The sequence below is a fragment of the Grampus griseus genome (assembly GCF_964374135.1).
Source record: "Grampus griseus genome assembly, chromosome: 3".
Taxonomy (NCBI): Eukaryota; Metazoa; Chordata; class Mammalia; order Artiodactyla; family Delphinidae; genus Grampus; species Grampus griseus.
The window spans coordinates 165,009,429-165,036,871 of NC_139019.1; the positions used below are offsets into that span (position 1 = coordinate 165,009,429).

At 57.3% G+C, this 27,443-nt stretch overlaps 2 protein-coding genes across 5 annotated transcripts in view; one reads left to right on the forward strand and one right to left on the reverse strand.

The window, feature by feature from the left end:
* The first annotated feature begins 376 nt into the window (after positions 1 to 376).
* The window catches only part of DOCK6 (dedicator of cytokinesis 6), a 42,727-nt gene continuing 15,660 nt past the window's right edge, over positions 377 to 27,443 (forward strand). For 3 of the 4 annotated variants that reach the window (XR_014296476.1, XR_014296477.1, XM_082650423.1), the window contains exons 1-25: positions 377 to 495; positions 7,917 to 8,004; positions 8,621 to 8,796; positions 9,035 to 9,103; positions 9,353 to 9,482; positions 10,435 to 10,647; positions 11,936 to 12,021; positions 13,741 to 13,807; positions 13,907 to 14,056; positions 14,973 to 15,053; positions 15,169 to 15,322; positions 15,489 to 15,616; positions 15,724 to 15,817; positions 16,330 to 16,492; positions 19,535 to 19,652; positions 19,724 to 19,794; positions 19,979 to 20,117; positions 20,212 to 20,313; positions 20,986 to 21,072; positions 21,488 to 21,719; positions 21,970 to 22,131; positions 22,816 to 22,979; positions 23,649 to 23,753; positions 26,232 to 26,327; positions 27,067 to 27,207. Coding sequence is in view for 2 of the 4 variants with exons in the window: in XM_082650423.1 (XP_082506549.1) it covers positions 452 to 495; positions 7,917 to 8,004; positions 8,621 to 8,796; positions 9,035 to 9,103; positions 9,353 to 9,482; positions 10,435 to 10,647; positions 11,936 to 12,021; positions 13,741 to 13,807; positions 13,907 to 14,056; positions 14,973 to 15,053; positions 15,169 to 15,322; positions 15,489 to 15,616; positions 15,724 to 15,817; positions 16,330 to 16,492; positions 19,535 to 19,652; positions 19,724 to 19,794; positions 19,979 to 20,117; positions 20,212 to 20,313; positions 20,986 to 21,072; positions 21,488 to 21,719; positions 21,970 to 22,131; positions 22,816 to 22,979; positions 23,649 to 23,753; positions 26,232 to 26,327; positions 27,067 to 27,207 (3,060 nt within the window). In the remaining 2 variants the exon portion in view is untranslated. Of the gene's footprint in view, positions 496 to 7,916; positions 8,005 to 8,620; positions 8,797 to 9,034; positions 9,104 to 9,352; positions 9,483 to 10,434; positions 10,648 to 11,935; positions 12,022 to 13,740; positions 13,808 to 13,906; positions 14,057 to 14,972; positions 15,054 to 15,168; positions 15,323 to 15,488; positions 15,617 to 15,723; positions 15,818 to 16,329; positions 16,493 to 19,534; positions 19,653 to 19,723; positions 19,795 to 19,978; positions 20,118 to 20,211; positions 20,314 to 20,985; positions 21,073 to 21,487; positions 21,720 to 21,969; positions 22,132 to 22,815; positions 22,980 to 23,648; positions 23,754 to 25,894; positions 25,988 to 26,231; positions 26,328 to 27,066; positions 27,208 to 27,443 lie in introns of all 4 variants that reach the window. The other variant, XM_082650424.1, reaches the window with a different exon arrangement.
* Positions 16,577 to 18,242, reverse strand: ANGPTL8 (angiopoietin like 8). The gene is made up of 4 exons (XM_082650425.1): positions 17,934 to 18,242; positions 17,591 to 17,752; positions 16,950 to 17,059; positions 16,577 to 16,868 (listed from the first exon to the last, which is right to left on the reverse strand). The coding sequence occupies exons 1-4, from the start codon at positions 18,228 to 18,230 to the stop codon at positions 16,841 to 16,843; spliced, it is 597 nt and encodes a 198-aa protein (XP_082506551.1). The 5' UTR covers positions 18,231 to 18,242; the 3' UTR covers positions 16,577 to 16,840.

A 27,443-nucleotide genomic window follows, 5' to 3' on the forward strand; every position in this document is an offset into this window, starting at 1 on the left:
CGCCTGAACATCCCTGTGCCTCAGTTTACTCATCTGTAAAATGGAGGAAAGAATAGGTCCTCCCACATATCAGAACTGCAGGGCCGTGCTTAATAAACGCTCGAGATTATAATTATTATGGTGATTATAGTGATTGCTAGCCAGAGGGCAGAAAGAGCAGCCCCCGGGAGGAAGTCCGAGGCCCCCAGCCTCAGTCCCTTATCCTCTCCTCCCCTACCCCCCTCAGTTTCCCCAGGCCAGCGTCGAGGGCCGCAAAGGCGGCCGGGGGACCCGCGCCCCCTCCGGCCAGCAGGGGCAGCACGGAGCGGCCCGGGACACCCGGAAGGGCCCCGCCCCCGGCCCCGCCCAGCCCGGGCTGCCCAGAACCGGGAGGCGGCGGTGGCGGCGGCCACGGCGGGGACGGTGCGCGGGGTTGCAGCGGCGGGGCCGGCGGCTGGACGCGCGGAGCGCCATGGCGGTAGCCGAGCGCCGCGCCTTCGCACACAAGATCAACAGGTAGTGCGGCTGCCGGGCCCCCTCCCGGGCCGCCCCCACGTGTCGGAGCCCCGCCCCGGGGCGGCCCGGCCCTCCCTCTTCTGGGCGCCCCCCATTCAAGCTCCTTCCGCCTTGGCCAAATCCGGCCCGCTTGTCCGGCCGGGGGCGCAGGCGTGGGGAGGTGGGGAGGGCGGGGGGGTTCCGGGCTGGGGGTCGCGGAGGGGCTGCGGGCGCGGTGGTGGCTGAGGTCTTCCCTTGGAACCGGTGGGACGCGTGGGGGCGTGCCCGGGGGGCCTTCCTGGAGGAGGCGGCGCGGGGAAAGCGCTGCCCGGCGCCCTCCGCGCGTCCTACCCATCTCCTGGCCCCTCCCCCGGCCCCCTAGCTCCTCAAGCGTGGGAGTTGGGGGGCTTTTTCCGTCCCATCCTCTGGGCCTGGTGTGGGGTAGGGACGCATCAGGCGCCGAGATTTGGGAACAGGGACGGTGCTCCTGGCGGCCTTTGAACCCCCTCGGGAAGTTTCCCGTGATCTTCTCCCCGTGAGGGTCCCGTGCCCAGCTGTCTGGGGGGCAGGGGACAGCTGTGAATGTCCCCCCGCCCCCAGCCCTGCTTCAGGCTCTCCCAGCACCGGCTGGACGCTCTGGAGATGGATGGTGATTGAATGGAAGGAGTGGGGGCGGGGGACGGAACCAGCTGGTGGGCAGACGGGGGGAGGGGACAGGCGCCAGGCGCTGGGGGATCCATTTCCGTGGCCACTGGTGATTGTAAGAGATTGGCCAGGGAGGGGGATGTCAGACTCTCTTGGGGCTGAAGAGCCTTTCACCCATTCGGGTCTTTGCCTCCAATAGTGGGTTCAGAATCTGCTGGGGTGGGGGGTGTTTCTCTCACAGCGGGGCAGGGGTGGGGTGGGGTGGGGCGGGAGGCGGGCAGGGACCTCCCCTGATCACCCCCAGGTGAAAGAGTCAGCCCTGCCCTGACGGAGACACAAGAAAAGATCCCACCCTTGGGGGCAGATACAGTGGCGGAGGCAGAGGAGAAGCAGGATAAAGTAGATTATATGTTAGTGGTAAGTGGTATCAGGACATACAAGGCAGAGAAGGGAGATGGGGAATGTGAGGACTATTTTAGATCTGGGAGGCGGGTCAGGAAGGCCTGGAGGAGAAGGTGGCATTTAAACAAAGATCTGATGGAGGTGAGGGAGGGGTCCATGCCCAGACAAGGGGGAAGAGCAGTCCAAACACAGGGAAGGGCAAGTGCAAAGGCCCAGGGGCAGGAGCAGATGTTCACAGAGCATCTGAGGAAAGCCAGTCAGGCTGGAGCAGAGTGAGGAGGGGGGCAGTGGGAGCAGGTTGTACAGGGCTTGTGGGTTGTGGGGAGGAGTTTAACTTTTACCCTGAGTGAGGTGGGGGCCATGAAGAGTTCGGAACAGACGAGGGACATTGTGACCTGGTGTCTGGGGCATAGTGGTTGGGCAATTTTTATGTTCTGTTATCTCTGTGTCTCTGAATCGTTCCTCTCTTTTGGACCTTTGGTGTTTGTGAGCTTGGGGAGGTTATTGCTGTCTGTTTTTTTGCCTCTCAGCCCCTATGTCCTTGGGTCCTGGCGTCCACTCAAGTGAGAAAGAGAGGCCCTGGGTTTTGCCCTGGGGAATGGTTGCTCTATAGAGTTCAGGGTAAGAAAAGCAGAGAAAGATCCTGGGGCCCCAGTGAACCACAAGCAAATGGCTCAAGTCTTCCAGCCACCCTCTAACAAGGTCTCCTCAGCAGACTGGTGGGCACCCAGGTATCTACATGCTCAGACCTAGGCCTATATTCATCTGCTTGTTCATTCAACTATTCATTCCACAAATGCCATATTAATCTGAATATTAGACAGTCCCCCAGTTTCCTAATGAAAAGGTCCATTTAAAACAAAGATTTGGGGGGACAACTTAAAAATACAAACTCGGGAATTCCCTGGTGGTCCAGTGGTTAGGACTCGGCGCTTTCACTGCAGGGGCCCGGGTTCGATCCCTGGTCAGGGAACTGAGATCCTGCAAGCCGTGAGGCATGGCCAGAAGGAACAACAACAAACGAACTCTTATGAACGTACACAACACGCACAAATAGTATTGTATGCAACATAATGTTCTTTTTTTTTTTTTGACTCGTACTCTTTAAAATAAAGTCCAATCTGGAATGGTGATAACGACCAGCACTTTTTTTTTTTTTTTTTTTTTTGGCTGTGTGGCTTGGCTTGGCTTGCGGGATCTTAGTTCCCCGACCAGGGATCAAACCCATGACCCCTACAGTGGAAGCCTGGAGTCCTAACCACTGGACCGCCACGGAATTCCCACGACCAGCACTTTTAATGTGCTTATCGCATGCTGGTCCCCGTCTGAGATGTCACTAATTGTCACCAGAGCCCGTTGACATCGGTATAACTATTGAAACCAAAACCCAAAGTGGTTAGGTCACTCTCAAGGGTCTCTCGGGGGGGAAGTAGCCCAAAAGCGTGTGGCTCCAGAGTTGAGAACAGTCTTGGAAACCGTGCCTCTTCCTGCCCTCTCCTGTCCGCAAGGATGTCCATTCATGCTTCCCAGGCTTCTGAGAACAGTGTCATTATTTTGCCCCTCAGTTGTCTGATGTGGGGCAGTTTGCCGTTCTCATTTAAAGAAATGCTTTGTTGGAGGGGTGGGAGCACAACAAGACATTGACGAAATTCCAAAAGTACCTGTGGGATTTCCAGGAAATATCTTCCTCCCACTCCTGTCCCCAAATATATTTGCAGACGTGAGCTTAGGCGTAGGTGATTATTTTTTACCTTTAAAAAAATTGTAACAGGTGACATGTATACAGAAAAATGCTAAGTTTAAGTAAGGAGTAATCATGAAACAAGTGCCAGGGGAAAAGTCACTCGGATCAAGACGGGCTGTCTTGGGAATTCCCTGGCTGTCCAGTGGTTAGGACTCCGTGCTTCCACTGCATGGGGCACAGGTTCAATCCCTGGTCGGGGAACTAAGATCCTGCATGCTGTGTGATGCTGCCAAAAAAAAAAAAAAAAAAAGACAGGGGCCATCTCTACCTTCCCAAGCCTCCCCACTCCAGCAGGCCCCTCTCAAGGTGATCTGCACTTGATTCTGCCCCTCAGGGAACGGCCATGCTGGTGGTAGCTACTGTTTCTTCCTCACTTACATTATGGTTTCTCCATCCAAGTTGGCTTCCTATCTGCAGTGGGTTGGCTTTGTCTGTTTAGAACATCTCATAAACGGAACCACACAGGATGTCAAGTCCTATGTGGCAGCGTAATGTCGGCAGCATCTGTGCTGCCGCCTGTAGTCTGGCTCATCCTTTTTCATTGCTGCATACTATTCCCCCTGTTTCTTGTGTGTTCTCCATCTTTGGTCAAGGATCTTGTGAGTTGTTTCCCTTTGAGGCTGTCATGATCAGAGCTGCCATGAACATTCTCGGCCATGTATTTCCTCCTGAGTATCTACGCCTCAGAGTGGAATTGCTGGATTGGCATATTTTCAACTCTGCCTGTAAATTTACAGATGGTTTTCCAGAGGGGTTCCTCCAGCAGCAGATGAGGGTTCCCATTGCTCCGCATCCTTGCTGGCACTCATATTATTTGCCTTTAAATTTTTCTGTCAGTCCAGGAGGGGTAGGGTGGGATATGAGGAGGAATCTCTTCATGGTTTTATATTTACTCATTTTCTTCCCTCACTCTTTACAGAAGTGGGAACACAGCATCAAGGCTTAAGCCGTTCTTGTTTCTGGTTTTGTCATCCTCCTCCCCTGTGAGGGTAGTCCTCTGTTAATCTGGCCAGCCCTGGAGGGGAGGTACACAGTCTCACATGAATTCCCAGTGATGCCACTACTTCATGTTTCCCCTCTGAGCATCTCTTTAGTAACACATAGGGTTGTGGAGTTTTCACCTTAGAAGGATATATCTCACCAAGAGCTAAACGCCACCACCTGATCTTTGCAGTTTCCCTCATTGAATGCTGAGATCCCTTCCTGAGAAAACCCACTAAATTCAGCTCAGCATTTCGCCTCCCTTTTTGAAATGTGGTCCACGGGAACATCTGAAGCAGATCTGATGTGGGAGTGAGAAAGAGAGAGGGGTTGACGGTGACTCCCAGGTGTGGGTCCCAAGCATCCAAGAGAGTAGGGCTGCCCTTAGTGAGACAGAGAGGATGATGGGAGGGCAGGTTACGGTCATGGGGCAGATTTGAGGATCTGTTGGTGTTTAGATGGTGTTGAAGCCTCGAGACTGGATGGGACTGCTCTTCGGAGTGGGGAGCGGGTGAGTGTGGACAGGGAAGGGGCAGGTTCTGGAGCCCCTGTTCTTGGCCCTGCTCCCCATCATGGAATGCCTAGCGCTAAAGGACTTTGACCTCCAGCTGACCAGGGTTCAATTCTGGGCACCGCTGCGTTCTGCTGTGTGACCCTGGGTGCCTCACGACCCGTCTCTGAGCCTCACTCACCTTTGGTATACAAAGCAGGGTCAGAAATTCCAGTTTCCCAGGATGCTCTGTGAGGCAACGTGGTGACAGCTAGCTTTAATTGAGCACTTACTATGTGCCAGGCCCTACACTCAGAACAGCTCAATAAGTCGTGGGTACTGTCCCGAGCCCAGAGGTCCAGAGAAAAGATGTCATTCACCCCTGCTCGCCCAGCTCCAAGTGCAGAGCTCTGTGACTCAGTAAACTGGCTCCCGTGGCCACACCGTTGTGGACCCAGCCTTCTCCCACTCTGGGGGCCTCACTCTAAGGCCCGTGGCAAAATGAAGCTGGAGGCTCAGCCCTCCCCACCCCCCTCCCTGTTCTGGGGCAGCAGCTGCAGAACAGCTGGGACCAGGGCACAGACAGGTTCCCTGATACGGCATCTTTCGTAAATCACCCCCAATCCTCCTCTGTGTGCCCATGCTTCCAGAGGAAGTGGCCTGGACTTGGGGAATTTGAGGACAAATCCCTAATTTTTCCTCCCCCCAAGCATCGCCTGGCTTGCAGGATCTTAGTTCCCCAACCAGGGACTGAACCTGTGCCCTCAGCAGTGAAAGCGCGGAGTCCTAACCACTGGACCGCCAGGGAGTTCCACAAATCCCTCATTTTTAACATTCTTTGAATTTCCTACAAGCTTCTCTTCCCTTCCCTGCTTCCTTGCACCTCCCGTCCAACAGAAGCAAGACTCTGAGACAGTTGACAGAGAAAAGAAATAGAATCCAGGGACAGAGAAGGAATGAGGCTGGGGTCTCAAATTGGAGGCCCCACATTGGATCAGGGTCGTGGCCAAGTTTTGTTTGACCCACACGGATTTGAGTTCGGAGGCTTACAGGCAGGGCTGAAGCTCCTAATTATCCCCACTCCACACCTGTCTTTCCTAGGCCCACCTCACACATCCGTTGCATTGGACGCTTGTGGGCCACATTTGCAATCCTCAACATAGCGCTTTATGGGGCACAACTTTTTATTTTTATTTTATTTTTTAAAATGTTTATTTATGTGGCTGCTCTGGATCTTAGTTGCAGCATGTGGGGTCTTTAGTTGCGGCATGTGGGATCTAGTTCCCTGACCGGGGATCGAACCCGGGCCCCCTGCGTTGGGAGCACGGTGTCTTAGCCACCGCACCACCAGGGAAGTCCCAGGGGTACAACTTTTTATTAAGAAAATTTCCAAGCATAAGAGAAAAGAGGGAAGCAGGAGCGATTGAGGCCTGAACCCCTCAGCCGTTGCCTTGCCTTCCTGATTTTAAGAGAAACTGAGGCCCAGAAAGGTTGTTCCACCTGTCCAAAGCCACACAGCTAAAAGATAAGGGGCTTCCCCCAACTGACAGTAGATTTACGCAAGTTGGACCAAGAGGGAGATTGGAAGGGATTCACTCATTCCATCAAAAAAACATTTATTGGGCTTCCCTGGTGGCGCAGCGGTTGAGAGTCCGCCTGCCGATGCAGGGGACACGGGTTCGTGCCCTGGTCCGGGAAGATCCCACATGCCGCGGAGCGGCTGAGCCCATGAGCCATGGCCGCTGAGCCTGCGCGTTTGGAGCCTGTGCTCCACAGCGGGAGAGGCCACAACAGTGAGAGGCCCACGTACCGCAAAAAAAAAAAAAAACATGTATTGATGGGAATTCCCTGGCAGTCCAGTGGTTAGGTCTTGGTGCTTTCACTGCCGTATGCTGGAGTGTGATCCCTGGTCGAGGAACTAAAATTCCACAAGCCGGGCTTCCCCGGTGGCGCAGTGGTTGGGAGTCCGCCTGCCGATGCCGGGGGCGCGGGTTCATGCCCCGGTCCGGGAGGATCCTGCATGCCGCGGAGTGGCTGGGCCCGTGAGCCGTGGCCGCTGAGCCTGCACGTCCGGAGCCTGTGCTCCGCAGTGGGAGAGCCCGCGGCAGTGGGAGGCCCGCGTACCGCAAAAAAATAAATAAATTAATTAATTAAATTCCACAAGCCATGTGGCGCAGCGAAAAAAAAAAATTTATTGAGCATCTACTATGTGTGGGATCCAGTGCTGGGGCCTCCATAGGGACAACACAGCCCTAGTCCTGTTTTCACAGAGACCCCAGGGAGCAGGGATTTCCAGGCCCAGAGAACAGAGCCCAGCCTCAGAGCCTTTGCACTCGCTGTTCCCTCTGCCTGGCACACTCTTCCCCCAGGTAAATGCATGGCTCCCTCTCCTTCCAAGCTCAGCTGAGGGAATTGAGAGCTTGGGGAATCCCTGCCCCTGTAGGGTTTGTTCGAAATTCCCGTGCTGGCCCCCTCCGCTGTGGGTCTTGCCCCTTCACCGTCATCCTCTGGGACTCTGAAGGTCAGCGTAGATGCAGGCGGCCCATGAAGGCCACGGCACCGACCTTGGTGGCTGAGTTGTGCTCTCTGAGAGTCATGCTGGCCTCTTACACACAGTCAGCCTCAGTCTCAGACTCCCTGAGAAGGTGGGTGTGTGGCATGCCCACTGAATGCCAGGCCCCCTGCTCAGCTCCACTGGTCTATGAGAGCAGGGCAGCTACAGATGGATAAACTGAGGTTCAGAGGCAGAAGTGACTTATCCGGCAAGGGTGGAACGGTTCTCACGTTCCTGATGAGAGGCAGAGGTCCTCCAGATGAGGAAGTAGAGGCCTCTCTCCAGACCTGGAAGCCAGTCCTGGTGGGTCAGGACTCAGAGCCCGGGGGCCAGGGGGAAGAAGGACGCGCAGGAATCAGTGGCCCTCAGGCCCTGCCCAGCAGCAGCCCTCTCTCTGTGCTTGCAGGAGGAAAGGGGAGATGTATGCGCCACAGCCTTGGGGCCCACACGCTGAGATCTGTGACTCCTGAAGCCTGGGTTCTCTTGGCCCGGGGCCTGATTTTTTTTCTTTCCATAGCCTGGATTTTCCTCTCATGGAATGAATTTGTCGGCTCTGAAGCCCCGGTTCCCAGGGCCCCGCTGCCCAAGTTCTCCTGCCCCCAACTACCCCCTTCCTGTCCCCACAGGACGGTGGCTGCCGAGGTGCGGAAGCAGGTGTCCCGGGAACGCAGTGGCTCTCCCCACTCCAGCAGGCGCTGCAGCAGCTCCCTGGGGGTGAGTGAGTGGGAGCCCCCCCCGCCGCTGCTGTGGGGACCCTGAGGCTGGGAGGGACCCAGCTGTGGCAGGGAAGGGGGTCCCTGTCCTGGCCCAGCACTGTCCCCATTCCTGTCCCCAGTGAGCGTGAGTGGGAGGGTGGTGGACCCCCCTCTCTGCAGGGAGCAGCCCTGTGGGTGGTCGGGGTCGTGGGGGAGAAGTTCAGCCTGCTGTGGCCCGCAACTCCTGCTGCCTGGACCACCCAGCTGGGAAGGGTGGGGAGGGCGGTCTGGGGGATGGGAGGTGCTTCTGGCTGCAGTGGGGAGGGGTGGGGCTCTCTCGCCCCAGGGCCTGAGGAGTTGTCTCTTTCTTTGCTGCAGTCCACAAACCTTTCCTTCCACCATGAGTTTCCTGCCCCTCCAGGCACAGGGTGTGATTTCCTGCCTGGAAAGAGGGTCAGGGCCGGCCAAGCTGGGGTGGGGGTGGAGTGGCTGAGGTCACTGTCCTCCAGGGCCCCTCCAGCTCCAACACCCTCCATGGCTCCCACCGCCCTCTTGTTTGTTCAAGGCCAGCCCAAGTCCACACTCACCCTCCAGCCCCCCGGGGCACGGGTCACAGCCACTTTGCTCCAACTCAGGTCCCACTGACTGAAGTCATTGAGCCGCTGGACTTTGAGGATGTGCTCCTGAGCCGGCCGCCAGATGCAGAGCCTGGGCCGCTCCGGGACCTGGTCGAGTTTCCAGCTGATGACCTGGAGCTGCTGCTGCAGCCCCGGGAATGCCGCACCACGGAGCCTGGGATCCCCGAGGATGGGTGGGTTCAGCCCCACACCCTCCCTGTCTGTAACTCCACCTACCTCTGTGCCCCCCGTGAATACCCTCTTTCAACTCTTGGCTCCACTGTGTGACCTTGGGCAAGTCCTCTGCCCTCTCTGAGCCTCTACCTCTGTATCTCTGAAACAGGCAGAAGGACAGGCCCCACCTCACAGGCCACTGGAAAGATTAACACTGGGCCCTGCCTCTGTTTATTACCCTGATTGTATTTTGTGCAGAAAGCTGGATGCCCAGGTGAGGGCTGCCTTGGAGATGTACACGGAGGACTGGATAATCGCCCACAGGAGGTGGGTCTGGCTCGGGGGCAGCTCAGGGTAGAGAGGCCAGGTCTGAGCCCAGAAGAGCCCATTGTGTGCTGCCGGTCCTCCTGTTTATCCACCCACCGTCCCTTTAAGGGTAGCCAGACTTCTCCGGCAGAGCACTGGGAGGGTGGATGGCCTTGCAGGCATCATCTGGACCTTGGAGGTGTGTCAGCACATCCGGGAGCCCTAGGGAGCCCTCATTCCTGATACCCACCAAGCCCCGCCTCCTCCTAGGTACCAGCACCTGAGTGCAGCATACAGCCCCATCACCCTAGAGACGCAGCGAGAGAGGCAGAAGGGCCTCACCCGCCAGGTCTTCGAGCAGGACGCTTCTGGGGATGAGAGGTCCAGCCCGGACGACTCGGTGAGGAAGCCCTGGGCAGGGGTCACTATAAGCATATGTACATGCATGGGCTGCGGCCCCAGCTCTCAAACGCATATGATGGGAAATAACCCAAACAGCCTTGAACCCAAAAGGAAATGTATCAGCCCTGTAAGTGAAAAGTTAAGGGTAACAATTATAAGCATTTATTAAGGGCTTAGTGTGTACTAAATGTTTTATACTTGTCCTTATCTTTCATCCTGTGAGATCGGGCAACACCCATTTTACAGATAAAGACGGAAGTTCCCTGGTGGTCTAGTGGTTAGGATTCGGAGCTTTCACTGCTATGGCCTGGGTTCAGTCCCTGGTTGAGTCTTGAGCCTGTATTTTGTCAGCCAATATTTATTGAGTGTCTACTTTTACCAGTAATAATCATGTCAAGAATTATTGTTTCCTTGTTACTATTTATAAATGTAGATGGGGAAACTGAGGCCCTTAGGGTTGGGATCAGAGACCCAGGATCACAGAGCTGAGCTGGGATTTGAACCAAGGTAGTCTGCTTCTGACCATAGCTGAGTCTGGGAGGTCAGGCAGGGTCCTGGGCCATTGACAGCCCCAGTGAGAACTCTCCCTCCCCTGGCAACAGTGAGCAGGGTCCCAGGGAAGGCTCTCATGGCCCAACCCAGGCATATCCTGACCTTGGAGCCAATCCCTGGGGTTGGTACCTGTTTTGTTCTGACTGGCCAGACAAGGGTCATGTGATACCCAGACTGGGATGTAACCTCCCCACAATAGTAAAGGAGGGGGCTTCCCCAGACAGAAGGTTCTAGAAAGAGAGTCAGCAGAGCCCTCAGGTGACCCTTGTAGTGGTGACCCCAGCCCCTGGCCCTCAGTTTCCCCATCTATAGGTTGGGCATGAGGACAGTCTCACCTGAGTAGGATGGAGATGCATTCAGCTGGCACTCAGCGCTTGCCCATTCTCTACTGCTGGCAGGATGACCCCCGGCACTCCTCAGGCTCCCCAGACGACACCCCACGAAGCAGTGGTGCCTCTGGCATCTTCGACCTGAGGAACTTGGCAGCCGACTCATTGCTGCCCTCACTGCTAGAGCGCGTGGCCCCGGAGGATGTGGACCGGCGCAATGAGGCCCTGCGGCGGCAGCACCGGTCCCGTGCCCTGCTCACCCTCTACCCGGCGCCCGACGAGGTGGGTGCCCACTAGCCTGCACAGGCCCTGAGGTCAATACACATCCAACTGACATGTATCACAGTATATGATCCCAGCAAGATTTCCTGGGTGCCTACTGTATACCCTGCATTGTATACTTTAATTCAATGGCTTCTATTGGGTGCCTACCATATACCCCTATATTTTTCCACCCAGCATTTATTGGGCACCTACTATATACTGCTATATTTACTCAACCAATATTTATTGTAAGCCTACTGTATAGTCTTTTCTTTAATCAAACCGCATATAATCAACCAATATTTATTGGGTACCTACTGTGTACCCTATTTTTTATTTGATGACTTATTATATATACCCCTATATTTATCCATCCAGCATTTATTGGGCACCTACTGTGTACTCTATATTTTTATTCAATGATCTTTATTTATTATACATACCCTTATATTTATCCACCCAGCATTTATTGTGCATTTACCGTATATTCATATTTATTCAATGTTAACTGTATGCCTACTGTATAGTCTTCTATTTAATTAAACAGCATTTGAGCAACTAATGTTTATCGAGCACCTACCATGTGTACCTATATTTATCCAACTAACTTTTATTAGGCACCTAGTATATACATCTGTGTTTTAATTCAGCCATTTATTGAATGCTTGCTGTATACCCCAATATTTTATTCAGCTAGTACTTATTGGGTGTCTAGTACACGTCTCTATATATGTCCAGTCAGCATTAATCAAATACTTTCTGTATATGTCTATTCAACCACTTTTTAGTATGTACCTACTACATACCTCTGTGTTTATCCAACCAAGATGTTTTGAGTGCCAGTTATATAGCAGGCACTGGGGATACAGCCACGAACAAGATAGAGCCAGTCTTTGCTCTCCGAGTTCACAGCCTAGGGGAGGAGAGATACCAGGAAATGACAACCCAGAATAGTACCATGATGAGATGTGTGTCATTGTCCCTCACATGGCCCACAATGTCCCAGCCATGTGGCCCATTGCAGCAGGGCCTGTTGAGCATCTGGAACATCAAGTGGCTCTGAGTGAGGGAAGGCTTCCTGGAGGAAGTTCCAGCTAAGGTGCGACCTGACGATGAGCATGTATCGGCCAGGCAAGGAGGAAGGGAGAAGAAGGGCATTCCAGGTAGCGGGAACAGCATGTGCAAAGGCTCAGAGGCAGGGGACTGAAAGAAGTTTAGTCAGCCTGCGGGTAGAGCTGGTCTCAGGCCACACATTCCAAGCCCTTCCTGGAGGATGTGTCCCAGCTGCCCCTTCGGCTCTTGGCAGGATGAGGCCGTGGAACGCTGCAGCCGCCCGGAGCCACCCCGAGAGCACTTTGGACAGAGGATTCTGGTCAAGTGTCTGTCGCTTAAGTGAGTGTGCTGACCCGTCCCTGGGGGGGGGACCATGTGGCTTATGGTGTGGCACACACTCGGCGCTCACTACTCGAGCTATGCCATTACCGTGTGCAGCCCTGAGACCTATGAGGACACCTGTGGGCTCTCAGGCTGGAAAATAAGACTCCCTTTTGCATTATTCAAAACCGCCAATCCTAAGCTCCAGTTGTGTGTCAGGCTCAGTTCTCAGCCCTCCATGTGTATTAACACTGACCTTCACCACAACATGCGATGTGGGTGCAGGTGGGAAACCAAGGCACAGGGTGGAAAGGTCATTGTGCCCAAGATCACGAGTTGTGAGGCCAGAGTCTGGCCCTCGCCCAGGCTGCTGCTAGGACCCAGGCTAGAGGGGGCGCTGGTGACCCTGGGCCTGGCTTCCAGCTGCCCAAGGCCCCCTCCACATCGCCCCCTGGGAGCAGCCAGCGTTCGTGGGAATGGAGCTAAACAGGATGTGGCCTTGGACCTGAGCCCAGCCCTGCCCCTCCCCAACTCTCAGTTCCTGCCTGGATGGGGGCAGGAAAGGGAGGTCCCATCTGGCCTGAGGCCCGGGTGGGCCTCCTGCCTCAAGCACACGGGCTGGGAACTGGCTCTCTGAGCTCATCCAGTCATTCAACAAACACTCATTAAGCATCTACTGTATGCAAGGCCGTGTAACTGTGGGATGACCACACAGGGCTCTGTAGGTGGGGGATACAGCACAAACAGAGGCCAGTAGATGTCTGGAGAAAGGAAAATTGAGGCCAAGAAGTGGGCGGGACAGGGCCACGCAGGGCAGTGAGGAGCCTCAAATTTTAAGTTTTGGTTTTTTTTTTATTCTTACTACCTTCTTTTTTTAAAAAATATTTATTTATTTATTTGGCTGCATCAGGTCTTAGTTGCGGCATGTGGGATCTTCTTTGCAGCATGCAGGATCTTCGTTGCGGCATGCAGGATCTTTCGTTGTGGCACACGGGTTCTTAGTTGTGGCTCACAGGTTCAAAGTTGTGGCACGCAGGCTCTCTAATGGTGGTGCGGGCTCAGTAGTTGCGGCGCGTGGGCTTAGTTGCCCCGCGGCATGTGGGATCTTAGTTCCCCGACCAGGGATCGAACCCACGTCCCCTGCATTGGAAGGCGGATTCTTAACCACTGGACCACCAGGGTAGTCCCAAATTTTAAGTTTTAAGATGTTTCCTTAGGAGGCACGTGGATGATGAGTAGAAATGAGCAGGGCAGAGTAAGACAGGGAGGCGGTTATGGGGGCTGTTTCGGCGATCGAAGATGGGACTCAGCCCAGGATGGCAGAAGCCGTAGAGGACACCTCAGGGAGGGGAGGCAGGGAGGCCCAGGAGTCGAGAATTTCAAGATGGGACTCGGGTGTGGGGGGGGATTGATGTGCCAAAAGCTGCCTCCATGCCAACCGAACAAGGGCCGTGGTTTCAGCAGGAGGGACTCTGTGTGAGTTACTTACTGAGGGAGGAAGGCGGGCGGGGGAGGTGGGGGAGGTAATCTCTTGGTGCCTTCGTTTCCCCTTTGGCAAAATGGGACAGGTCTTTCCTACAAGCCCTTGAATGGTGCTTCTCTGTGACCCAGTGGGAAACAGATGCCCCCCGCCCCCACAAAGGCACCAAGGCTGGGCTGGACCTCAAGAGGGAGTGGGGTGTATGGAGGAGGGAGTGTCAAGGTCATCCTCTGCCAGAGAACCCCCATTTACTGCAGGTTTGAGATAGAAATCGAGCCCATCTTTGGCATCTTGGCCCTGTACGACGTGCGGGAGAAGAAGAAGGTAGGAACCCCTTTCTTCCCTTTCCTCACAGTCCCCCTCCTCGCTGCAGGGTAGTGGGCTTCCTGGAAGTGGTGGCCCAGCTGCCTCTTGTGCCCCCAGATCTCGGAGAACTTCTACTTTGACCTGAACTCAGACTCCATGAAGGGGCTACTGCGGGCCCATGGCACCCATCCTGCCATCTCCACCCTGGCCCGCTCTGCCATCTTCTCCGTGACCTATCCCTCGCCCGACATCTTCTTGGTCATCAAGGTACCCACTGGGGCTGGCAAGGGGGTGATAATGGTGAAGGCTGCAGGCGAGGTCCCCACTCTCATGAAAGAAGACAGACATGTCACTAAGAAGCGTGATCAGGGCTGTCATGGGGGAAGTACAGGCAGCTGGGTGAGAGCCCAGAGGAAGCTTCTGACCCAACCCAGGTGGGGAGAAATCACCAAGGGCTTCCTTGGAGAGGTTACAGCTCAGCCGACACCCATGAGTGGGCAGCCTGGGGAGAAATGGCATCCCAGCACATGTGGGTGGATGTTTAAAATTTTTTTTAGTTGAGAGTTTTTCAGTTTATTAGAGGAAGAAAGACCTAGTTGGCACATTCGTTTGGGATTTTCTTTTTCAGGGAGTGAGTTCAAATTTCCTTCCCCAAAACATTCAATTAGGTTACGCTAATGACATTAATTGAACATCTTAAGGCAGGCACTGCTCCCAGTCGGTTAGGCTTCACGGATTCTGGTCTTTGGTCCTCACAGCAGCCCCGGGAGGTGGGAGATGACATGGGGCCCATTTTACAGTTGGGGAAACTGAGGCACAGAACTGGTAAGGAATGTGCTCAAGGTCCCATAGCCCCTCAGTGGTCAGGATTGGAGTCCAGGCTCAGAGCCATGCTTGATGTGGACTCTGTTTATACTAACAAAGAAAGATGTAAATGTGGGGGAAAAAATGGAGTCTTGGGTTTGGGGCCGGGTTTAAAAGGTGGGGAGGGTGTAGCTGGTTGCCCAGGCTGAGAGCTAGCACTCAATCCCAAGGACAGTGGGAGCCATGGTTGGTGTTGGAACCGAGAGCCCTAGCTGGATGGAACGGAATGTGTGGGAGGCTGTGAGGGTCAGGGAAGTTGGGTGTGGCTTGGGGAGGTTGCAGCCCCAGCAGTGCCTCACTGGCCTTGTCTGCCCCTCAGCTGGAGAAGGTGCTGCAGCAGGGGGACATCAGCGAGTGCTGCGAGCCCTACATGGTGATGAAGGAGGTGGACACAGCCAAGGTAAGCGTGGGAAGCTGGGCCAGGTAGTGAAGGGGTCCCCAGGCAGGGCAGATCCTGGATTCAGAGGGCCTGGGGCACTGAGATTGTGGGGTGTGTTTCCGGCGTCTCCCCATAGAACAAAGAGAAGCTAGAGAAGCTGCGCCTGGCGGCTGAGCAGTTCTGCACCCGTCTGGGCCGCTACCGCATGCCCTTTGCCTGGACGGCGGTGCACCTGGCCAACATTGTGAGCAGCGCGGGCCAGTCGGACCGGGACTCGGACTCGGAGGGCGGTGAGGAGGCGGGGCCGACGGGCCAGGGGCGGAGCTACCGGGGAAGGGGAGGGGCGCCCTCTGCTGGCTGGACTTGGTATACCAGACCTGAGTCCGCACCGTCTCTGCCCCTCCCTGCCTCTCTCTCATTTCTGTCCCTCTCCATCACTGTCACTGTCTCCCCTAGAGCGCCGACCCACTTGGACTGACCGCCGCCGTCGGGGGCCCCAGGACCGGACGAGTAGCGGGGACGACGCCTGCAGCTTCTCCGGCTTCCGCCCAGCCACGCTAACTGTCACCAACTTCTTTAAGCAGGTGCCGTGGCTCGGGGGGCAGGGGGCTAAGGGCTACCCCCTGTGGCTGCCCGGGCCCCGGGGACCCCAAGCCCCTCAGCCCTGGTTCACCAGGGCGGGTCCCTGCAGGAAGCTGAGCGGCTCAGTGATGAGGACCTCTTCAAGTTCCTGGCTGACATGCGACGCCCGACATCCCTGCTGCGGCGCCTGCGGCCCGTGACCGGTGCGTGGTGCGCTCCCTAGATGAGACGTGTTACTCATACAATCACTCAGCAAACCCACACTGAGCACGTACTGTGCCAGGCCCTGGGGACCATGATAGGCAAAGTCCCGACTTCACGGGTGGACCTTCTAATGGGGCCCAGAGACGAGAAACAGAATAAGATAGGACTTCCCTGTGGTGGTCCAGTGGCTAAGAATCCACGCTTCCACTACAGGGGGCACGGGTTCGATCCCTGGTTGGGGAAGATCCCGCATGCCGCGGGGTGCGGCCAAAAAAAAAAAAAGAATAAATAAGACAGATAGATAGTGGGTCACACGGGGAATGTGGTGGGCAGAGCTGATCAAATATGAGGGCAAGACATGGGAGTTGAGGCCATCTTTCAGCCTTAGCACCTGAAGGATAGAGCCACCAGAGGGTGTTGTGGGAGAGTCAGAGCCCTGATCCGAAGCCCAGAGAGGTAGGGCCCGGCTCGAGGCTCCCAGGCATATGCAAACTGACTACCCCCTCCCCAGCCCAGCTCAAGATTGACATCTCCCCAGCCCCTGAGAACCCCCACTTCTGCCTCTCCCCGGAGCTGCTTCATGTCAAGCCCTACCCAGACCCCAGGGGTCGGCCCACCAAGGAGATTCTGGAGTTCCCCGCCCGTGAGGTCTACGCCCCCCACACCAGCTACAGGTACAGCCTCTGGGGCAGCTGGGCACTTGAATAGGGGCATTCAGGCATCGTGCAAAGTGAGATGCCCTTTCCCCGACACTCACAGACACTGGCCTGAGATGCCACTGCTCTGCTTTAATGGGGGATGGATAGGAATGAAGGGGCGTGTCCTTCCTCCACCCCTCCTCGACGGTCCGTGTCCTCTGCCTGCGTCCCTGCCTGCTTTCGTCTCTGCTCCATGGCCGGAAATGGGGCCCAGCGCCCTGGCCGACCTCAGCAGACAGGCAGCTCCTCCCTGTGCAGGGGCCGCGTGGGGCATGGCAGCATCCCCCGGTGCGTGACTGGTCCTCAGTTCCACCCAGACAGGTCTCAGGCTGGGAGCGCCGCCGTGTGGAGTCTGGGAGGGAGGTGAGGTTCAGCCAAGGCGCAGGGGTCCCCATCCCGCTGCGTGGCACGCCCAACCCCCCACCAGGCACACCTCTCCTGAATATCTCTCAGCCGCTGCTGCTGTGCCATCATCTCCTGCTTCTGTCGCTGCATGTGGCCCATGAGGGCCCACACGATGTGGCTCTGCTTGTCTGCATGGGCCTGTGGGGTCAGGACAGAAACCTCAGCTGGGGGCCTCCTCACCTCCTGTCCCTCGACCCCACCCAGACCCCCCTGCTCCCCACTGCATCTGTGTGACCCGGCAAGTCACTGCCATTCCTTGGCCTCAACTTCCCCACCTGTAAAATGGGGATGAAACAGGAGTCCCTTTGTGGGGTTGTTATGAGCATGGATTTTTAGAGGGCATAAAACAGTGCCTGGATACATCATGGGCACTCAAGAAATTCTCTAAATAGTATGCATTTATTGAGTAACTCCCATGTGCCACCCCCTACTGAGGATTTTATCTGCACTGAGTCCCTGGCTCTGCTTTGAGAAATCAGTTGTTGCCCTTATTTGCAAATAGGGAAACTGAGGCATGGGAAGGGACATGGGTTTTGCCCAGAGACACACACAGTAGAGGCCAGGGTGCTGGAAGGCTGACCTTTGGGGGGTCTCTGGGACAAAAGGTTCAGAAATGAGGTCTGGTTGTGAATCAGGGTCTTGACTCCCCCAGGGCTGGGAACCCCTTACCTTTAAGGCCTCAAATTCTTGGCGGGCATGGCCCAGCCAAGCGCCTCTCAGCTGGACTTCCATCCGCTTCATTTTCTTCCGCAGCACCTGCTGTCCTTGGGCCACTTCCTCCAGCGCCTGGGCTGTGGCTTCTGCCTGCAGCTTGAGACCATCCTCTGCCATCTGATCAATAGATAGCGGATGTTAGTAGGATGACCTACTGGGACTGGCCTGATTTTAACACTGGAAATCCTGTATTCCAGGACCCCCCTCAGTCCTGGGAAACCCTGACAGTTGGTCACCCTAGGCATAACTCTCCCATAGACGCCTATCCACCCCACAACACCCCAACTGCAGCGTCTACCTGCATCTCCAGTAGGCTCGCACGTAGCTCCTGGGCTGCATCCTGGCCCTGGCTGACCTCCTGCCTCAGGAGCCCCAGCGCCTGGCCATAGAGGCTCAGGCTGCGCCCGGCCTCTGTCAGCTGCGCCTCGGTGGCCCTGTACACGCCGTTGAGAGCCTGGCTCAGCTGCAGGGCCCCGTGAAAGAGCAGGGTCAGCTCCTCCTGCTGTGCCGGCTCCGAGCCGCTCATGGGGGCCACCGGGGCAGGCTGGGCCACCATCACCAGGGCGCACAGCAGACACAGCATGAGCATGGGCATGACTGGGGGGCTGGGGGTGTGGCCACAGCAACACTGCTGCTGCCTTTTATGCCTTAACACCCCCCTTAACCTCAGGTCAATCGTTAACTGGCCAACCGGGTGCCCCGTGTTGTGCAAGGGCCTGGCTGGCACTAAAGTTGCATCAGGCGAATGTCCAGCCGGGCCACGCTGGCATCACGCTGGCTGGGGCTCGGGGCCAGGTGTGGGCTGGGGACGCTAGGAGAGAACAGGCCCAGGCCCCGCTGGGAGACCCTACGGCTCCTAGCCTCAGTTTCCCCTCCTGTGGATAGGCATGACAACAATAACGGCAATAACAGTGAAGCTTTTATGAGTTCCAGTGGTTTGCCCAGAGCTGTCCCACTGCTGTTACAGTAGCTGGTCTCATAATCCTCCCATGAGCCTGTGATGCTGGAGTTTTTGTCGGCCTGGTTAAGAGCTAAGGGAGCAGGTACAGATGGTGGAGACTCTCCCAGGGCCACACAGCCTGACTCCAGGACCTCCACGTACCCTGGCTCAGTGCTAACTGCCATTTGTCTCCCTGGATGACTGTGGGCAAGTGCCTCTGTTTCCCTGTGAAATGGAGTGTGATGTGAGTCCCTGCCCACAGCCTGCTGGTGAGAAATAAATGAGTCATTTCACGTCGGGTGCTTAGAACAGAGCCCAACACACCCAGAGCCAGCCGGTGCCACATTTGTGTTTGGTGCAATCATTGACATTTTTGTAATTTAGCATCATTGATATTACAAAGGCTCAGCTGGGGAGGCTTGGTGCCCCCATTAGACAGATAGGGAAACTGAGGCCCAGGGGGCAGTTAGGGTTTGAATGGAGTTACCCTGGGGGAGGGAGACAGAACCCTGACCCCAGCCCAGCCCTTGCCTTCAACTCCAGCCTTGGTTTCCCCGCCTGAGAGACACGCCATATAATTCTAGTGGCCTCTTCTGGGGGAAGGGGTGGTCAGGCTGCTGAGCTGGGTGATGGGCAGGTCAGCCTGCGCAGGGCTTAGGCCTGGTGCTGGTTGCCTGGGCTACCTTCTCGGAAGTCTGGCCCTCAGCACCCATCTGTCTCCTGCCCTCTGCCTCACTGTGTACCCTCAGTACCCCCGAAGTCCCTCTGTTCCCACCGTCTGCCACACCATTCCCCCGCCTGTGCTCTGAGGGTGCCCGTCTGTCCTCCATTCTCTGCCAGTCACATCTCCCGCCTGGTGCCCATACGTGTCCCTGACCCGGCTCTCAGTGCCCCAGTGGTGTGGCCACCGTCCCCCGGCTCTCTGTCCCTCTGACGTGGACATGCCCCTGCCCCCGCAGGAACCTGCTGTACGTGTACCCGCACAGCCTCAACTTCAGCAGCCGCCAGGGCTCCGTGCGCAACCTCACTGTGCGAGTGCAGTACATGGCGGGCGAGGACCCCAGCCAGGCCCTGCCGGTCAGTGGCGGGGCCCAGGGGGAGGTGGGCGGGGTGTCCCCCACCGGCCCCTCATGCCCCTGCTCCCCCAGGTCATCTTTGGCAAGTCCAGCTGCAGCGAATTCACCCGCGAGGCCTTCACACCAGTGGTCTACCATAACAAGTATGTGGGGTCGGGGTGGGGGGACTGATGGGGGTACAGTGGGGCAGGAAGGGGCCGTGCTAATGCGGGAACCCGAGGCAGAGAGCAGGGACAGTGGGGCCCAGCAGCACTGGGGGAACGTGTGGCAGACGGGGCGGGGCTGGGGAGCCCGGCCCCCAGCAGAACCCCCAGCCGGCCCTGCCAGGTCCCCTGAATTCTACGAGGAATTTAAGCTGCGTCTTCCGGCCTGTGTGACCGAGAACCACCACCTGCTGTTCACCTTCTACCACGTCAGCTGCCAGCCCCGGCCAGGCACGGCCCTGGAGACTCCTGTGGGCTTTACTGTGAGCTCCCCTCCACCACTGCCAGCCCGCACCCCCATGCCCAGCCCTCCTGCCCACCGTCCGGCCCCATACCTGACCCCCAGCCTCCCCCCAGTGGATCCCACTGCTGCAGCACGGCCGCCTGAGGACCGGCCCCTTCTGCCTCCCTGTGTCCGTGGATCAGCCCCCGCCCAGCTACTCCGTGCTCACACCGGACGTACGTGCTCTGGACTCCCTGCCAACTAGCACCCTGTCCCCCATCAGTGCTCCCAAGTCCCCCATTCGTGCCCTGCTTTCCTTCCCACCAATACCCCTGGGAGCCTTGTCCTCCATTAGGGCCTCCAGGGCCCCTGCCTGTCTCGTCACACCCACCCCCATTATTAATCCTGTGTGATCTGCTGTCCGCGACTAGCCCTGCCTCGTTACTGCCCCCTCCCCTGCCTCTGCACTCACTGTTCCATAGTGAGATTCCACTGCCTCCCCGCTGCAGCCCCCCACTTGCAGCCCTGCTTGCCTCCCTAATCACTGTCCCTAGAGCACCCCCTCCCCATGCGAATGTTCTGTCACCCTCCCACATAGCCTTTAATTTGCACCCCGGGGGCCTGGAGTCCTCCCATCATGCTATTTCCTGTTCATGCCCTCCAATAACAGTCACTCTGGGTCTCCATTCTCCCGTGAGCATCCCAGGCTTCCGGCCTGCCCGGTGGACCCCCATAGCGCTCCCCTCCATCTGCCCCCATCTCTGGGTTGGGCGGGGCCCGGGGGCAGGGTGCCAGGTGGCTCCCCGGGGCGGGGCTGTGCTCGGGCCACAGTGTCGCAATGGCTGAGGCTGGTGGCCTGAGCGGTGGGGAGGGCCGGCCGGTGCCCACTTGGTGTGTCCCTCCCGCAGGTGGCGCTGCCGGGCATGCGCTGGGTGGATGGCCACAAGGGTGTGTTCAGCGTGGAGCTCACGGCTGTGTCGTCTGTGCACCCCCAGGTAGGGGGTGGGGCCAGAGCCCAGGAGTCCGGCCCTGGGGTTGGGCAACAGTTTCCGCTGACCAGGGAGGCCTGGCTTCGGGCCATTGGACACGACTTTGGTCAGCGGGGCCAGGCTCCAGGGAAGCTGCTGACTCAGGCGGGGGCGGCCGTGCCTGTGGCCGTCCTAGCTGGAGCTTTGGCCTTTGCATGGTCTCTCCTCCCCCCGCCCGATTTGTCCCTTGTTATTTCTGTGATCACTCCCCACCTTTTCCTTTTCTTCTTGATCTACCGTCTTGTCCCTTTTCTCATGTATTTTCCATTCACTGATCCCAAGCCTTGGTGTCCCAGCCTACTCAGCCTCGCACTCGATCCCCTGGGCCCTTTCTGGACTGGGGGCCCTGGCCTCGCCCTGCTCACCCCTGGTCTCCCACCAGGACCCCTACCTGGACAAATTCTTCACCCTGGTGCACGTCCTGGAGGAAGGGGCCTTTCCATTCCGGCTCAAGGATGCCGTGCTGAGCGAGAGCACCGTGGAACAGGAGCTGCGGGCCAGCCTGGTGGCCCTGCGACTCGCCAGCCCTGAACCCCTTGTCGCCTTCTCCCACCACGTACTGGACAAGCTCGTACGCCTGGTCGTGCGGCCCCCGATCATCGGCGGCCAGATCGGTGCGCGGGCACAGCCTCATACCTTAGTTTCCCCATCTGGAGAATGGGCCTTGGGTCCCCTGGTCCTGGGTGACCTCCCATAGCCCATTTATCTCTCTGGTCTCAGTTTTCCAATCTAAAAAATGGCCCCTCAGTCCCCTAGTCCCCTGAATTTTTGATGGCCACGTGAGCCCCTTGGACCCTGAAGTCTCTTCCCTGGGGAAGTAGGAAGCCCTGGGACCTGGAACTTGACCTCTCTTCTTCCCGGCAGTAAACCTGGGTCGTGTAGCCTTTGAAGCAATGGCTCATGTAGTCAGCCTCGTCCACCGGAGCCTGGAGGCTGCCCAGGATGCCCGTGGTCACTGCCCACTGCTGGCTGCCTATGTCTACTATGCCTTCCGACTGCCTGGCACGGAGCCCAGCCTCCCAGGCGGTGAGTGTTGGTGGGAGACTCTGGGGCACGGGAAATACCTGGGAGCAGAGCATCCCAAGCAAAGGGAAGGGCATGTGCAAAGGTCCTGAGGCTGCACAGGCTTTGGCTGGTTTGGGCAATTTACAGGAGAGAGAGAGAGAGAGAGAGAGAGAGAACTTTTTGCCCCAGCCCCAGGGGTGTGGTCTTTGTAAACTTGAGTGGCATGTGATTCAGCCAGTCAGCAAGCAGGGACTCAAGCAGAGCTGTCTGGGTTTGAATCTCAGTTCTGCCTACAAGCTCTGTGACTCTGGGCCAGTGACTTGACCTCTCTGGGCCTGTTTTCCCATCTATAAAACGATGATAATAATAGTGCCTCTCACAGGGGTGCTAGTAGTAGTCAATGGCATAGTAATCCATGCAAAATGCTTGGCACACTGAGCGCTCAATAAAGTTGGGTTTTTTTTCATTTGCTAAATAATTGACAATTAGCACTAAGACTTACAACGTGCCAGGCACCGTTCTCAGTGTTTTTCATTCTCCCCAAAATTGCTGTGAGGCAGAGCCATTATCACACCCATTTTACAGGTGAAGAACCTAGAGGTTCAGAGAAAGAAAGTGACTTCGCCAAAGGCAGCTGACTGGGAAGGGGCAGGGGGTCATGAGGGCAGGTGGGCAGGGGACTGAGCATATTCCTTCTGTCATCAGGGGCCCCTCCAGTGACGCTGCAGCCTGCCACGCTGGCCCATGGCCCTGGCCGCCCCGCAAGCCTCTACCTGGCCCGCTCTAAGAGTATCAGCAGCAGCAACCCTGACCTGGCCGTGGCCCCTGGCTCCGTGGATGACGAGGTCTCCCGCATCCTGGCCAGCAAGGTAGGGCAAGGGGCCCCTGCTCTCTCCAGCCTCAGTGGTCATGGCTGCCAGGTGGGCAGGTGAAAGATCTCAGTATTGACGGAGGATAGGAAAGACAGCCAACAGCATGGATGAAGACTTGACCCTGGGTTATTCCCTGGTGGTCCAGTGGTTAGGACTCCAAGCTCTCACTGCCAAGGGTGCGGGTTCAATCCCTGGTCAGGGAACCAAGATCCTGCAAGCCACACAGACTGGCCAAAAAAAAATAGACTTGACCCTGGACATTAGGGTTGGGCCCTGGCTGTCACAGGTTGGGAGCTGTGACTCGGACTCTTAGGCTGACCCAAGGACAGGTGACTGGATCTTGAAAAAAGAGCACCATGTACATAGCGCAGTGGTGCATTTCCATGTGTACCCTATGCATGTACGTACACGGGGCACGTATATGCACGCACCCCACGCACATGGGAACGCGGGTGCATGTACTCATGCATTCCACGCACAGACGTATGCGGGATGCATATACGTGTGCACCCCATGCGCAGTTGCGCACACACACATATTCCAGGGTTGCGTGTGGGTGTCCACGTGGGCACACGTGTGGCCCAGGACAGTGAGCACGCTTGGTGTTTCACGCTGGTTTCCCTGCCCTCTGCCCATAGATGCTACCACTTATCCGTGTATCTCCAGGGTATCGACCGCTCACACTCCTGGGTGAATTCTGCTTATGCTCCAGGAGGCAGCAAGGCGGTGCTGCGACGGGCACCCCCTTATTGTGGGGCCGACCCCAGACAGGTGCCCTCCCTGCCTGCCCCTGCACGTGTGTCACCCCACCTCAGCATGAGCTCCTCCCACCTTCCTGGCTGGGGCCGACTAACCTAGGGGGGCTGCCTGGAGGAGGCAGCGGACCCCCCCCCCCGCCCCCGCCTTTGTTTGGGGCTGTGGAGTGGATGTTGTAGGCAACACAGGGTCATCTTAACCAGCCTTTTGCTGCCACACAGACCACAGCCTCAGGCAGAGACAGAAGGGGCAGGGTGGTATGCAAATAGCATGCAAATGATATGCACATTCAGCCGCTCTAACCTCACTGTCCCGCATGGCCTGTTTCTCTCCCTTTAATCCACTCTGTTCGGGGGACTCTCAACTGTCCCCTTGACACAGCAGCCTGAATGATGCCCAGGGGATGGAACTGAACCTCTGGGCTCCCCAACCCCGTTTCAGGCAGAGCGACCCCTGTGGGCAGCTTCCTTTGCTTTGCCCCTTCCTGGGACCTGGTGTGGGGAGGGGCTTTGCCATCAGACCCTGGATCGGGATCAAGTCCTGGTTCTGCTGTGGGCTCCTCCTGCGCCCCAGGTTCTGAATTTTCAGAAGTGAAGACTTGCTATTCAGTGCAGCGGTCCGAGCCTGGGAGGGAGTTAGGGCATCACAGGCAAGATTTTGTTGGGGAGATAGATCCTCAACCCAGCTTCATCCCTGAGTTACTGGCTAGTCGGGGAGAGAGACACCCATCAAACAAACACATGGATATATAAGTGCAGCGGGTGAAAATACCTGAAAGGAAACGAACTGAAACAGGCCACCAGCCTCCCTCTGGGTGGTCTGGGGAGGCTCTCCCGGGAGGTGACATTTTTGCTGGTACCTGAAGGGTAAGATGGGTGTTCCAGATGGAGGGAAAGGCATATGCAGAGGTTGGAACCAAGCTCAGAGGCCCCTGGGCACCAAGGGCTGGATTCCCTGCATACCTGGCCCCAGGCCGTGTTCCAGCTCTGTACCTGTCACCTAGGCAACCTGCACCGCATGGCAGCCAGGGAACTGTTCACAGCACGAGCAGGGGGACTTTTGGACGGTCTTCTAAGATTTGCTGGGAGTCTGGGTTCATGGGCCTTTCCAGTCCCCCCATGTTTTTAACAGGTCTCCCCACCAGTGCCCTCAGTTCTCTGGGGTGTCAGCTGGGCCTGGAAGAGCACATAAGAGGTGACAAGGTGGCAGGAGGGCAGGCTTTCCAGGCAGGAGGCGGCAGTGAGGCTGGCCTTTGCAGTAGATGGCCCATCTGATGCGGGCTGAGGAGCCCAGGGCGTGTGGCTGGGACTATGGGAGCTGGGGGGGCCCCCACGGCCAAGGCAAGGACCTGGGCAGTTTCCAGGGCCGGGCCAGCTCCATCACTGGGTCTCCTCTCCCTGTCAGCAGCCTCACCTGACCAGCAAAGGAGGCGGGGAGAGTGGAGCTTGAGCACCTCATGCCCATTTCACAGATGGGGACACTGAGGCCTGGCAAGGCCCCAAGCAAGGCTGGAGCGGGGCCAGGCCTGGAAACTGGGGCTCTCTTGGCTGCTCCCACCGTCTCTCATCACCACCTCACCTCCTCTGTCCTTATCTTTCTTTTTCTTATTTCTCCTCCTCCATCCTCCCTTTAATCCCCTTTGTCTACACTCTACACCCCTGTCTGCACTCTTCCTCCTCCACCCTGGTGCCCTCCGCCTCCTCTGTCCATCCCTGGACTCACGGACTCACACGCACTCTCCGCCCTCGTCCCCACTTGGCTCACCTCCTCTGACCACGTTCTCTTCTCCGTCTACACTGATTTTACCCTCCCCACCTCCACTCCTCCCATGTCTTTTCTCTTATCTTTGTCTGCTGGGTCCTGCTCCATCTGATGGGTTCCCGTCCACATTCTTGCCTGTTCCGTTCACCCTGCTTGTCCCCTCCTTACCTGTGTCTTGCTTCTTCTCGTCTCTTCCATCACATTCTTACTCTCTCCATCCGCTCCCACACACTTCTGTCTTTATTAACACGGCTCTCCCCATCCACGTCCCCGCTGTCTGTCCACACGGCCATGTCTTTCCTCCATCCACGCCGACTGTCTCTCTCCTCTATCCATACCGCCTGCACCCACTCTGACCCCCCTCGCCATCCCATCCCCTCGCCATCCCATCATAGGCCATCGACCGCAGCTCTAGCCGAACCTCTTCCTACCTCGAGGGCTCCTCCTCGACCCCACCAGCCACCCAGCCGAGACCCACTGTGCAGAAGGTAGTGGGAGGCAGGGGGTGGGTGACTCCATTTTGGGGTCCAGAGCTCCCTTGCCCTCGAGCCCAGCAGGGTCTGGAGAGCCCGGGGAAAGGGCACATTGACTCCTCCTGGCCCCTTTCCTCCTGCATGGCCTCTCGCTGCTCTAATCCCAAGCCCTCCAGCTGCATCCTCCCCTGTCACGCCCTCCAGACGGGGGTACGGGGTGGGCTCCTCTGCTCTCTGTGATCCCTGCCCCTGCCCCCAGCTGCTTCACGAGGAGCTGGCCCTGCAGTGGGTGGTCAGCGGCAGTGCCGTGCGCGAGGCTGTCCTGCAGCATGCCTGGTTCTTCTTCCAGCTCATGGTGAGACGCCCTCCTCCCCGCCCAAGAACAAGGGGCCCCCAGGGGAGACTCTCCTTGGGGAGAGAAGCCCCCTGAGATTGTACCTAAGCCCCCTGAGAAGTGGCCCCAAGAGACCCACACGTAGAGAGAGATAAGAGATGCCTAAGGGAATCTCTCCCTGGAGAGGCCCCCTGAAAGTTCCCTGAAACCCCTTGCACAGCGAGAAGGATCCCCACTACCCACCTTCCCTATAAGACCATTGAGAGACCCCCAGCTAGCAAGGAGGCCTCCCCTGCAAGAGAGAGAAGGAAACTGTTGGGATCAGACTGGAGACATCCCCCAAACTCTTCAAGAGGTGCCTTGAACTATTCCTCCTGACTACAGCCGTCCCCCCTCAATCTGGTGGGCCTTCAAGCCCCACCCTCCTACCTACAGTCAGACGTTGACCCCTGGAGACCTGCTCTAGCCCCACCCATACTCTCTCAGCCTCGCACCCACTCAAGGCCCCGCCCATGTCCTTCTCAAGCCCCACCCACAACCTGTAAAGTCCCACCCACAGCTCTTGGGCCCTCCCCACAGCTATCAGGCCCCACTCTCACCCCATAACTACAGGGCTCAAGCCACATCCAGGACCCCTCATGCCCACCTTTAGCCCACTTCAAGCCACCACTCACAGCCCACCCATCTGCTCCCTTCTGGCAGGCCACCTCCACCCACAGCCCCTCAAGACCCACCCCCCACCCTCTTCCCCCACCCCCAGGTGAAAAGCATGGCGCTGCACCTGCTTCTGGGCCAGAAGCTGGACACACCCCGCAAGCTTCGCTTCCCTGGGCGCTTCCTGGATGACATTGCTGCCCTAGTGGGCTCTGTGGGCCTGGAGGTCATCACCCGCGTCCACAAGGTAAGGGGGAGGGGCCTCCATGGAGGGAGGGTGGGGCAGGGGTGCTTAGGGAGGACATAGAGCCAGCCACATGAGGCATCAGTCCTGTCCAGTGCCTCCTGGCTACAAGACCACAAATCCCATTTGCTGAATCAGCCTGTTCACGCAACATCTATTTCTTAAGCACAGCCCTGTGCTGGGAACTAGAGACACAGCAGTGAACAAAACAGACTCAGTTCCTTACCCTCATGGAGCTG